This window comes from Pectinophora gossypiella, chromosome 4, assembly GCF_024362695.1.
Source record: "Pectinophora gossypiella chromosome 4, ilPecGoss1.1, whole genome shotgun sequence".
In the NCBI taxonomy this organism is placed as follows: domain Eukaryota; kingdom Metazoa; phylum Arthropoda; class Insecta; order Lepidoptera; family Gelechiidae; genus Pectinophora; species Pectinophora gossypiella.
Window position 1 is genome coordinate 16,729,738 of NC_065407.1, and position 12,017 is coordinate 16,741,754.

Below are 12,017 nucleotides of genomic sequence, written 5' to 3' on the forward strand. Positions count from 1 at the left end.
ATTATAAAGAATAAATGAGTATTTTATGTACTTAATGATTTAAAATATAAACTCAGTTCGAAATAACACTTACGTTTTAAAAAATAACATTTGTTCGAGATTCAAAATGGCTTTAATTTTTTAAGATAAACGCATAGATGAATAAACTAAATTCTAGTGGTGCCAGAATCATTTAAAAATACTACAAATTGGAACTGTCAAGAGTTATACCTTCGTGGAGTATTTTACAATAATTGTGGCAACACCATGATACATGTAAAGTCCTATTTTATTATCTATGGTTTAATTCAATCATTGATGATGATGATGATCATTAAGAATAGCTTAAAAGTCTTTGCGACTAAAAACCTCAAATAAAGAGGCAATAAAATGAGATTCGAAGTAAAAATCTGCTAATGTACGCAAACCCATCCAGGCCTACAAGTTGTATCTACAATAGTACAAATTAAATGCAGCTCGAGGAATTGAGTTCTACAAGAAATGCCTTCCGTGGACTGTGAAGCCTTCTAAAATAATCTAGAAGCTATGGTAGGGCTCTATGGCGAGCTATGCGGTGTGGACTCGATTACGACCAAATCAAAAGGTCTCGTGCGCGGTTTATTGGCGTTGGAGAGTGTGACGATTCAATTTGGTCGTGTTATCGGCCTGGGCTACGTTGTAGCAGACTGGAGTGCTGGTGTAATGAGTTACATTACCAGCACTACAGTTCGCATCACTAACACGTTCAAGGGGTTGGCAACACCTGCCACTCTCGTGTCGTATATTACATTGTCGTACTCTATAATCTTACCGGTTTATAAATAATTCAAGCGTAAAGATATGTACAATATTTTTACAGATTACATTCCTCAACTTTAAGTACCTATTTACAAATTAGAATTCTTTATACATTATAAAAAAGATAACTATACTGCTCTAGTAAATATCACCGCGAAATGAATAACTACATTCACAATAGAATAATATATTATTTTAAATAAAAATACACCTTATAGTATACTAAATAAAGGATAAGACGTATTACATTACAATGTATTGCTTCGTTTAGTCACATTTTGCAAAAATATCACCACAAAGGGCCCCGACCGCTAGCCCGCGGGGCAACGTACCCGATACTAGCATCTTTTTGTAAAAAATATCCGAATCATATCACCATCCACTCAGTCAACTAGCATTAAATTAGTACTTCTAACACGGAGTAGACACCACAATTTAAATGAGACACATTTATGGACATATACTATAAATCTACAATTTTATTTAATTACATTTTTTTCTTCCAGCTGACTTACTTTTGGAAACGCTCACAAATCACGTAATTTTAACATTTGATTGCGTAAAATCCTTGATTTCAAATTGTTCGGTGTATTTGTAGGTGGACTTTACGCATTTAAATGTAATGAGGGAACTTCCAATCGGCGTTCCCCAAAACACGATAGATGGCGTTGTTAAAGTTTTTCTTCGTTTAAACTTCTAATTTCATTGATAACACTTGCCTTGCTGTTTCTGCCATTACATTACATTTTTGTATAATTATGTACCCTGGCAATGAGAAAGTAGGTAATTATCACATTAAACGTGAACAACGCCATCTATCGTGTGTTTGGGGAACGTCGATTGGAAAATCCCTCATTGATAAAGTAAAAATAATTCAGTCTCTAAGGAAACACGCTTTGTAAGCCAGCAAGAAGGGCCCTAGACGATTATGTAAACTACTCCTTGATTATTGCACAACACATGCAGATGTACGTATTATCGTTTACTGTATACACGAGCTGACCGTAGCCGCAGTTCAAGTAAGCAGTATATTTTGTACCAATTGATGACCTCTGGCCATATGGTGCTCGCGTGAATGTTAATGAACCCAATGTTGGAATGCAGCTGTCAACAGTCTGTGTTATATGGTCACGTTTCCAAGTTTCAATTATCTGTGGGCTTGCATTTCTAAATTTATTTTTATCTATTATCTAAACATCAGTTACGAATACGTAAGAATTTAGAACAATCTGTGGGTATTTCAGGGAATTTCAAAACTTCCAACTAAACTGACTTTCCAACATGTAGGAGCTACTTTATTTGCATTTTTAATTTGAAGCCTTGCTACGCTATGGGATATTCACCTGAATCTACTTAGAACTCTGTTGCTCCGAAATAATACGTACGGCTTATGGAAATTATGCTGTGGACTAAAATGATATCCGCAAATTTAATGCGACAAGGTTCCAGGCTTGCTACTAAATCCTTGGGGTCATTCAATTTGAAGAGAAACGCGCTAGGATATAAAAAAATATAAAATTATTGCTTAGATAGTAATAGTATTGCGAAGTAAAAAAAGACCTTAGGCCTAACATTAAAAGGAACAACTACAAGAATAAAATATTATTTACAAATACCTAAAGGTATGGATAGAACGAAATATTTGGCTAAAATATGTGATAGGAATACATGGGCTTGTGAAAATATTCTAGGTGTTGTTAATATGATATAAATGATTTAAAATAGGTAATATTGTAAAAATAATATCAAAGATTTATAAAATAATTGTGATCGCATTGAGTATTTTTGGTTTCATATTATGCTCAGTTAATAGTATTATTAAATTTCATTTTATTTATGACTCGGTACCCTGTTGAGTTAGTATATAGGTATATTTGAAGAGATTCTTCAGTCCAATGAGAGATAAGTAAAAAAGCTTAAACAGGGATTGTTGGTTACAGCTAAGTACGAAAAAAAAGAGTCACTATGGCTTAACATAACAAAGTTTGTCCGTTCCTTCCATTCTTATCCTATCCATTTCCTTTCCTTAGAAAACCGTCAGTCCGCTTTTCAAATACACATCCAATCACAAGATCGACCATACAATGCCATCATAACACTCCAGTCCTATAAATTGTATCAACTAAAACCCTACCGAGATTCCGAACGTCCGCCATTTTGTCGACGGGTGTTGGGAACATGGCGGTTATGGCACGTTAGTGAAGTCACGAGCGGTGGCGCGCGCGCCCGCTCTTTCTCCGTTTCCGCCTGCCGTCGCGCACGAACATGATGTTGGCTGGGTCGTCCGCCAGCTGCGGGTACTTGGACAGGGAGTGGACATCCTTTGCCGCCCAGCCGTCCACTATCCCGTGAGATATAAGTTCTTCTTTCTCTTCCTCAGTCCACGTTCCTCTGCCCTCCCAGCCGGCGGCTACTAGAGCCTTTTCCCTTTCCCATGCTCTGGCGGCGGCTCTCTTGTGGGCATGTTTCAAAAGCTTAATCCTTTCTTGAGCTGGATCAACACCGTATCGAAGAACGATTACTGCTTGTGCAGAACCTTTACCGACTGCATGTACCCGGACCTGGAAATATAACAACGCTAATATTAAAAACATGAAAATTTATAAGTTAAGAAAGAGATCTAACAATGAAAAGAAAACAATGGACTGTATAGTTATCAAAACAAACTTTTACCTCTAATCCTTGGTCGTTAGTCTCGTCTTGTGATACGTTGAATTTGCCAGAAAGCCTCCTCAGTTCTTCCATATCATCTCTGATCTTCAGCGTATTATCTTTCACGAAATAGAAGACATCTTGATCATGAATGCTGAAGTGCACATCGAGGAAGTAGGAGTTATTGAAGACTGTTGTTATGACATCCTCTACAACGCTGTTGGCTCCATCGGCAACGCTTATGAAGGCTTTGCCGTCCACTCTAGAGATTAGAACCCCTTCGCCAAATACCCCACGTTTGTAAGACACTCTTGGGAGAAGGTTTCTGGTGATCGGCTCCATTTTCAGAAGAGGTGTCGGGACGAAGTCCATGTCAGATAGCTTATCGTTTACCTGAAAAATAATAAGCGAAAATTAATAAGTTTATACAAGCAAATTCGGATTAATTATGTTCAATTAAGTTGTGAACAGTATGGATAGTGAAAAAGTATTTTGCTCACCTTCTCAATGATGCATTGGAGACCAGACATCACACCGAAATCAGGGGCCAGCTGAGGAGCAGTTACTGACGTCATCGGTGAGAATATCATGTCGGAGATGTACTTGGATCCCATCATCTTATTCAAGTCATACCCGTACAGTTGCAGCCAACTGCCCAAGTTGGTCATATAGGGAACGTTCTGGTTCTTATTAATCGGGTCGTTGTTCTTGAATCTGTAGATGAAAATGTCTGTTGGTAGACTTAATTTCGTCGCCAAGTGTTCCCAGCTCGGTGTCATCCATTGTCCTACCACAGGATCGTACAGACGGTTCTCCAAATAGATCAAATTAGTATTGTAGTCAAATATGCCTCCGTGGAAGTCTACAGGGACGTAGAAACCAGGATTGCTGTCTTTGATGATCTTGCCGAATGGACTACGCTTGATTTCTTTTATAATCTCGCCGTTGACATCGAACACTACCAGCGGTGAGCCGTTGTGGTCTGTCGCAACATAAAAGCGTTGGTCCTCAGTCTCAATGCAGGTAAGGAAGTCTCGCTGGTCATAGAGGAAACGAACGGTCTTTTCTGCCTTCGGATAATGCATGTGTGTGATCAAGTTTGGAGTCTGGGGATTAGCGTAGAAGAACTGAGTAACGTTGTTCTTATCATCTTTCCATGCGACGAGTCGGTTCCTGTCATCGTAATAATACCACATTTGGAACTTCTCTCTTTCAAAGGCATGCACGAACTGGCCTCTGGAGTTGTATCTGTATTTTTGTTCGCCGCGTCTGATGACGAAGCCGCGTCCATCGTAGCTGCTGAATTCGATATCACCGTACTGAACAACTCTATCCCCAATGTCGTAGCCAAGGTATCGCTTTTCACCACGCTCAATCACACCAATCACATTGCCATTTTCATCGTATACATATTTCCAGTCATCTTCAGACCCAACGACTTCCATGAGATGACCATCATAGTTGTAGCTGATTCGTTCATTTGAAGACGTATCTCCAATCATCATCTTTTTGGTTTTGATTCGATTTCTTACGTCGTATTCCAGTTCTAAACGGAAGACGTCGAAAGATTTGATATTCATAAGAACCGTCTTAATTCTGCCGTGGTCATCGTAGTCAGTGATTGTGAAGTATTGCTTGCTGGTGTCTTGCATGACGGAACGATTGAAAGTATTTCTATAGATTCTCAGATCGCTAACTGCCTCGAGACTTCCGAGATTTTGGTTGTATTTGAGTCTCAGTTGCGGCATTTCCTTGCTGTTGATATTTACGTCAATTGTCGAGAGCCGAGCGTTGCCATCGTATTGGTATTTGAAATGACCGTTGTTTAAACCGCTCTTAGAATTGAACTTCATCTTTGAATCCTTAAGAATACCGGCGTGGTATTTGAAATCCTGTTTTAGTTCATAGTCTAGGTCGGTGATCTCAACGTTCTTTACCAAATGCGAGTTTTCGTGATACACGTAGCGTATTGATGAGGCGCCAGCTAAAATATTTTCTAGTTTGCCAGTGCTATCGTAAGCGTAAAGGATTTTACCGGACTGGTGAGGGAATATCTTTGCCAGGATATGGCCATCATCGTTGTAAAGTATTTCATATGGATGTCGGTTCATTGGTGAGAAGTATTGATATTTGAAGTAACCTAACGACGTCATTAGGGCAAACGTGTGAATGTGGCCTCGTGGAGTTGTTAAGTTTTGAAGTGCGCCAGAGTCATCATAATCGAGTAGATAGTCGCTGCCTCTCGGTGTAGTAACCTTCAATGGCAGACTTGTAAACATATCTCTGAATGAGTACGCCAAAGACGAGCCATCGCCGTATCTGATTTCATGTAACCTTCCAGCTCTATCGAATCCGTAGGTTTCGTTGAGATCTCCCCAACTCCATTTCGTTAGTCTGTTAAATCTGTCATATTCCAGTTCCACTTCAGCAAAGATGTCGTTTCTCGGGCCCCATTTTACAGGTCTAGCTGTTCTATCGTATGTCACGTTTAGAAGTTCGACTTTATCGTCCATAAACACAGCAACAGTAGACGAATCTCTATCGTATTCAAGTGTGAGGAGGTTTTCACCATTAACTCGAAGTTTACGACCGATCTGGGCAACAGCCTTACTGGACTTTCCTTTGTTAGATTGTAAGCGTCGTAAGAAGTATCGCCATTCAAATCGATTCGCTAGATCGCCGCCTACTTCAACTCTTTGCTTGGCTGGCACCGGGTAGCTTTCTCCAAGAATCGGGTCGATTTCTGACAGAATTGTGTAGGGAACGGTGTCGGTAGATATTATATGACCCCAAGGCATGCTTGAAGAAATACTTCCGTCTGTTGATATGATCGTCTTCTTCTCAGCTTCACCAATTTTAGTATTAACTGAAGAACCCTTTATTAAGATTGATATGGGCTTCCTGTTATTTTCGGTTACTAACACAGTAGCGCCTTTGAGACTAAGGTCGAATGTCAAGTTGATGATTCTGCCAGTTGGTGTCACGGCTGATGTAAGTCTTCCAAATTCGTCATATTTATAGATGTAGCTTCTACCTGTGCTATCGTATTTGGCCTTCAAAAGACCGGTTGTGCCGTGATAGTCAAAAGTCATGTTAAAATTGTCTGGTGTTCTAAGTTCTTGTAACATTTTCATTCTGGACATCTTTAGTCTGCACTTTTGACCTTTGGTGTTTTCTATGGAATTGACCATACTGGAGTAATCTCGAAGTAAGAAGACTTTGTTGCCAGCTGCATCGGTGACAGTGCTAAGCTTTCCATTGCTGGTATTGACGGTATACGTGAAAACGTAGTTGTTTTCGCCAGTCAGAATGTTCTTTGTCATGACGTGTTGTCCGAATCTGTTGAAGATGTAAATCTCTTGGGTATCTGGCGAATAAATCTCATACTCTCGTGTTCCGCTTGCGTCAGGAATGCTGGCCATTACCGAACGTACTCTGTAGTTGGCTTGGTCAGCGATATGGACTATCCCGTCTGGACTTACGATCACAGCTGAGATGGTATTGAATTTCGAGTTAGACGCCAAGAAGTGGTCAGCTTCGAAGCAATCACAGCCTCTCTCTAAGCAGTTGCATTTCGACTCAGCGCCAGCATATAGGGATATTTTTCCGTCAGTTGTGATGAGACGAACTCTGTTGATTCTTTGAGAATCACTCTCAGCGACGTACAAATCTCCAGCAGCACCAAAGGCTATGCTTTGTGGCATAACCAATGTAGCATAGGTCGCAAGTTCCATATCAATGCCAGTTAATGGCGATGGACAATGCAATGGCCTACCAGCTATGACTTTTACTCTGCCATCGGGAGCCATTTGAAGAATCATATGATCATCGATGATATGCAAGCTGTTGTCCAAAGGATTAATGGCGAGTTCTGTTGGCCATCTCAAGTGCACTTCTTCAACGCTGAGTGTTCCTTCACAAGGGATTGGTTTCCAGTGCGCCCTGTGCATATGGTTTCCGATAACCGTTGTGATTATGCCGTCACGATCAACCATGCGGATGTTGGTGCCGTCAGCGAAGTACAAGATGTTGTCGATGGACACTGCCACACCTTTCGGGTAGGCGAGTTTAGCGTCTCTGGCTAGTGCTCCATCGCCACAATGCGCTTCATCTCCAGGAAGACATCTCTCGCCAGAACCAACGACTGTTTCCCAGTTGTGTTCTGGGTCGCTGTAGTCGTCAGTGTTGCGGACTTTGATGATTTGATGCGATTCAGGGTCGGAGATGTAGAGGGTGCCATCAAGTGGTGACAGAGCCATGTGATAGCGGTAGGACACTCGAGTGGCACTGGAACAATAAAAAAATATGAAATTTAATATTAAGGTTTTTTATTTGCTTAGAAATAACAAAGTAGGAGTAGATCTATTGCACTATTTATTCACGCTTTAAATCAACAGAAAAAATGCAAAAGTATACTCACTTCAATTTGACCACAGTGCGTACAGTTCCATCGGTGCTAATCTTCCTAACGAGGTTGAAGTCTCCAACAAAGATAGAGCCATCTGGCGCTGCAGCTAATGCCACAGGTGCCAGTAGTCTTTGCTTGCTCGCCGATCCGGAACATTCATTGCCGCATTCCAAAGCACGTTGACGACCATCTCCCATAGTCGTGATTATCAAACGAGGCTTATGTTTTAAATAAATGTTTGTCCCGTCGCCTTTTTGTAGGATTCCTGAAACAAATACGGTATGGTTAGAAAAATATTCAATCATGTTAATTTGTGTGTTGCGGTCTTTAGATTTTAATCTATGTAGCTGTCTCACCTTCATGGAAGTTGTATCTGTGATGGATATCCAAATTCCATCCACCAACATCGGAGATGCTCATGTCATGACCACTCAGCTTCGTCGTTTGTACGTTCCAGATGATATCTTTACAATCCGTGTACTGATATCCAACTTTCACAAGAGCTGTTGTGACTCCATACACTCGTTGTCTGTAGACATTCAGTCTGTTCCAAGGATATGTGAACTTGATGACAGGGTCTGCTTCAAATGTCTTCTCAAACAAGATGCCTTCGATTGTAATTCGCAAATGGATGAGCGCTAAAGTCGGTGGGACTTTCTCAGGAGTTAGTTGGAGCTGTATGGTGGACAGGTAGCCGGCAGCACGAGAACTGTGATAGACCAGGTTGAGCCCAGTGCCGGGGATTTGAAGACTTTCTTGAACCACCTGAAAATTAACACAGGTATTAAGAAAAAGTTCTGAGCGAACTCAAGAAAATATGTTTGAGTTGAGGTTATATTCATTTTAAATTTGGCATTTTGGTATTCTACTACTACCGTTGTATCTTGATTTTGCCGACTTACAACGCAGCGAAACCGTATTTTTACAATGTTTTAGATTATTGTTTGGTCATGGTACTGATTGATTTGTAACACCATTTGATATTCATGATGATATTGACTATGTTAGGTAAACAAAATATTTTTTTTATCTCCATAAAGAAAATAGTTTTTCAATCATACCTGAGACTCAGCCAAGATCGCGCTCTTATCAGGACAAGCACCCTGGAACCCATGCTTCCATGTGGCCAGCACCACTGGTTTCATGGCGTCATAGTCGTGAGCCAGACACGCCTGGGGAGGGCCCATACCAGCCTTCTCGTCAGCGGTTGTCATCACTACCGAGTCGATTATCACCACCTGGAATGAACATTTTAGATTTTAAATTAAAACTCCTTTGTTAAAACACTTTTTCTTGATTTGGATAAAATTCGATCCCGTAGCTTTTATCAAGCTGGGACGAGTATCGCCTGGTCTTTCATGCGAAGTTTTCGATCCGTCCGAGCCACATTTTTACTTATTTTCTCTTTGTGAGTTTTTCCTAAGCACATTAAAAAATAAAACTTTTAAAAATCCTTCGTGTTTGTAATTTAGAAAGAGATTTTTCTTCTTTACACGTACTCGTATTATATTAAATTAATGTAAGTAATATAATTCAATTTTTCTATATAATACACGTTACGTAAGAACGTAATTAGCTTTACGTTTGCATTTTACAGTAGCATAACAATAACGAACATAAGAATGAACGGATTCCTCGAAATTAAAAGTGAACTTTATCACAACGTCGTTCAGTGCATAATTGCAGGTGCATAAATAACTAGGGGCAAACCTTATACAAATTGCAAAATTGAGACTTGAAAATCATAATGCCACTTTAATCGCGAGTTTGCATGTCTGCGAAAAAATTAAAATCGCTTTGTGTTAACTCGCGTCATTTAAGTTTATAAGCTACCTACTGCATCAAGTTTTTTGATGTCCTCGCGTTATGGACTATATTATTACGGCAGCTTTACACATTACTGCAAACATTATAAAAATATTTTCCTGCATTTATACGTCTGTCTCATAATCGTCTTCGCTTATTGTTGTTCTTCAAAGTTGACTGGTTGATGATAATTTTAGTCTCACTTAGTGTATATACTTTATACAGTGGATTATGGAAGGAATGTAAGCTCGTTTTATGACTCGGTGAATAACTGAGATCTGTCAAAGAACAAAATGAAATTCATTTTGTAATGATAAAGTCAATTTTACTTTATAAATTTTACCTTCGTCAAGTTTATCTTTGACAATTGGGTCGGTTTTGAGATTAATTATGAAATTCTGATTACTAAATAAAGACAGATCTAAAACTAACGGAAAACATTTCCTTTTTTCTATTTAACTTATTTATTAATTTAATGAAGAAAAATTTAATAATAAGTCCGACATTTTATCACGTTTGTTTATGATGTCACAGTGTGCTTTTTCATATACATTCCATAGGTAGTAACTGATTTATCTAGTTGGAAACCAGCTTATTACGTTGATATATAGAATAGTTCTTCAGGTGTACATATTGATGACATACGCATTAGTAGTAAAAAAATGGTTGATGGTCGTTTACACATATACAAACCTCGTTCCAAGGCACGAAGACAACTTGCGAGGATCGTTTGAACGGCGCTCTTCCAAAGTGCAGTGTCACTGCGCCTCCTCCGTTGACTAAAAGGTCGAACCACCCGTCTTCTCTGGTCAATGTGAACCCTTCCAGGGGAGTGGAGGTGGACACCCTAACTCCAACAAGCCCAGAGCCCAGGGAAGTCACAACACGACCTCGGATAACCGCAGACCGACTGGAAACGTAATTGATAATATTGATGAAGAGATTCAACCAAAAGATGCTAAAAACTTGTCAAAATTTACACCGCTTTTCTGTTTCAATGCATTTGGAAGCGGTATTATTCGTGTAAATTATTTGGATTCTATTAGCTGTAAAGTGGATGGTATGTGATCATGCTTTGCATTCTGCATTTAGGATTTTGTTTGCAATAATGTCACTTGCTAAGTATTTTGTCGTTAGATACTCTGATACTCTATAGGTAGGTATTGTAATAAGTTGAATTACTATTAATCTACCGCTAATAATGCCCATGGTTTCGGGCTTCATAATTCTTCAAATTCTAGTTTTATTTTGTTTTGATCTACACTTCTCATCAAAAAAATCGAAACACCTTGCAAGTTTACGTTTTGTCAGGATTATCAGAAAAATGTGTACATTTAGGAATAAATGTTAAATGTCGTTTAATAGTGAGTAATATGAGCTTATCAAATCTTAATGTTAATGTTCTAAATTTAAATGAATTTTTCATAGGTTTCGTATTTTGTTAAATGAGTCATTTTTATTCCGTATGGAGTATAAAGGAAATGGATAAAACAACACACGTAAATGAAAAAAAAAGCTAAAAAACGTTTATTTAATAACTTGTATTCCTTCCCCGAGCTCTAATTACTGCTTCCATACGGTTCTTCATCGATCGGATGAGAGTCACGATCACATGCTGTGGTATATTGTCCCATTCCTCTTGGATTACATCTTGCAGCTGGCTAAGTGTTTCTGGGGCAGGATCTCTTGCTCGAATTCGTCTCTTTAATTCATCCCACAGATGTTCAATGGGATTCATGTCCGGGCTTCTTGCTGGCCATTCCATAATAGAGATATCGACTTCGTTAAGATAATCTCGTACGACGCCCGCGGTGTGAGCCCTAGCATTGTCGTGCATGAATATGAAGCCGTTGCCAATAAAATGTGCATAGGGCATCACATGAGGCTCGAGACACTCTTCGACGTACCGATGACAGTTTAATGCAGGCAGACGTGGCCCAGACACGAAAGCAAGCTCTGTCTTACCGTCGGCGCTGATTCCTCCCCAAACCGTCCACGAACCGCCACCATAGCTGACCTTTTCTTCAATGCAGCATTGTGCATAGCGTTCTCCGTCTCTTCTGTAGACCTTGTTCCTTCCGTCGTTACCATACAGCATAATTTTACACTCATCAGAAAAGAGAACTTTGCTCCACTGTAGGTATGACCAATTTAGGTGCTCACGTGCAAAGTTAAGGCGCGCTCTTCGATGGTCTGCAGTTAATTTCGGCCCATTTGCTGGCTTATGCGGTACCAGTCCACGATCCTTCAACTTTCTTCTAATTGTAGAGTCACTTACAGCCACCCCTCGTACAACACGAAGCCGCTGCTGCAGTTGAAAAGCGTTAAGGCGTCGATTTCTTAAAGAAGTTGTTACAATAAATCGATCATCTCG

At 39.7% G+C, this 12,017-nt stretch overlaps 2 protein-coding genes across 6 annotated transcripts in view; one reads left to right on the plus strand and one right to left on the minus strand.

The window, feature by feature from the left end:
* Positions 1–12,017, plus strand: part of LOC126382360 (N-acetylgalactosaminyltransferase 6-like) — a 166,402-nt gene that overhangs the window by 23,594 nt on the left and 130,791 nt on the right. The gene's annotated exons all lie outside the window — the stretch shown is intronic.
* LOC126382334 (teneurin-m) overlaps positions 316–12,017 on the minus strand; it is a 373,029-nt gene continuing 361,327 nt past the window's right edge. For both annotated transcript variants that reach the window (XM_050032131.1, XM_050032130.1), the window contains exons 13-19: positions 10,337–10,553; positions 8,899–9,075; positions 8,194–8,602; positions 7,850–8,102; positions 3,930–7,716; positions 3,451–3,822; positions 316–3,338 (exon numbers count right to left, since the gene is read on the minus strand). In XM_050032131.1, the coding sequence (XP_049888088.1) occupies positions 2,982–3,338; positions 3,451–3,822; positions 3,930–7,716; positions 7,850–8,102; positions 8,194–8,602; positions 8,899–9,075; positions 10,337–10,553 (5,572 nt within the window). In that variant the 3' untranslated portion in view covers positions 316–2,981. The remainder of the gene's footprint in view (positions 3,339–3,450; positions 3,823–3,929; positions 7,717–7,849; positions 8,103–8,193; positions 8,603–8,898; positions 9,076–10,336; positions 10,554–12,017) is intronic.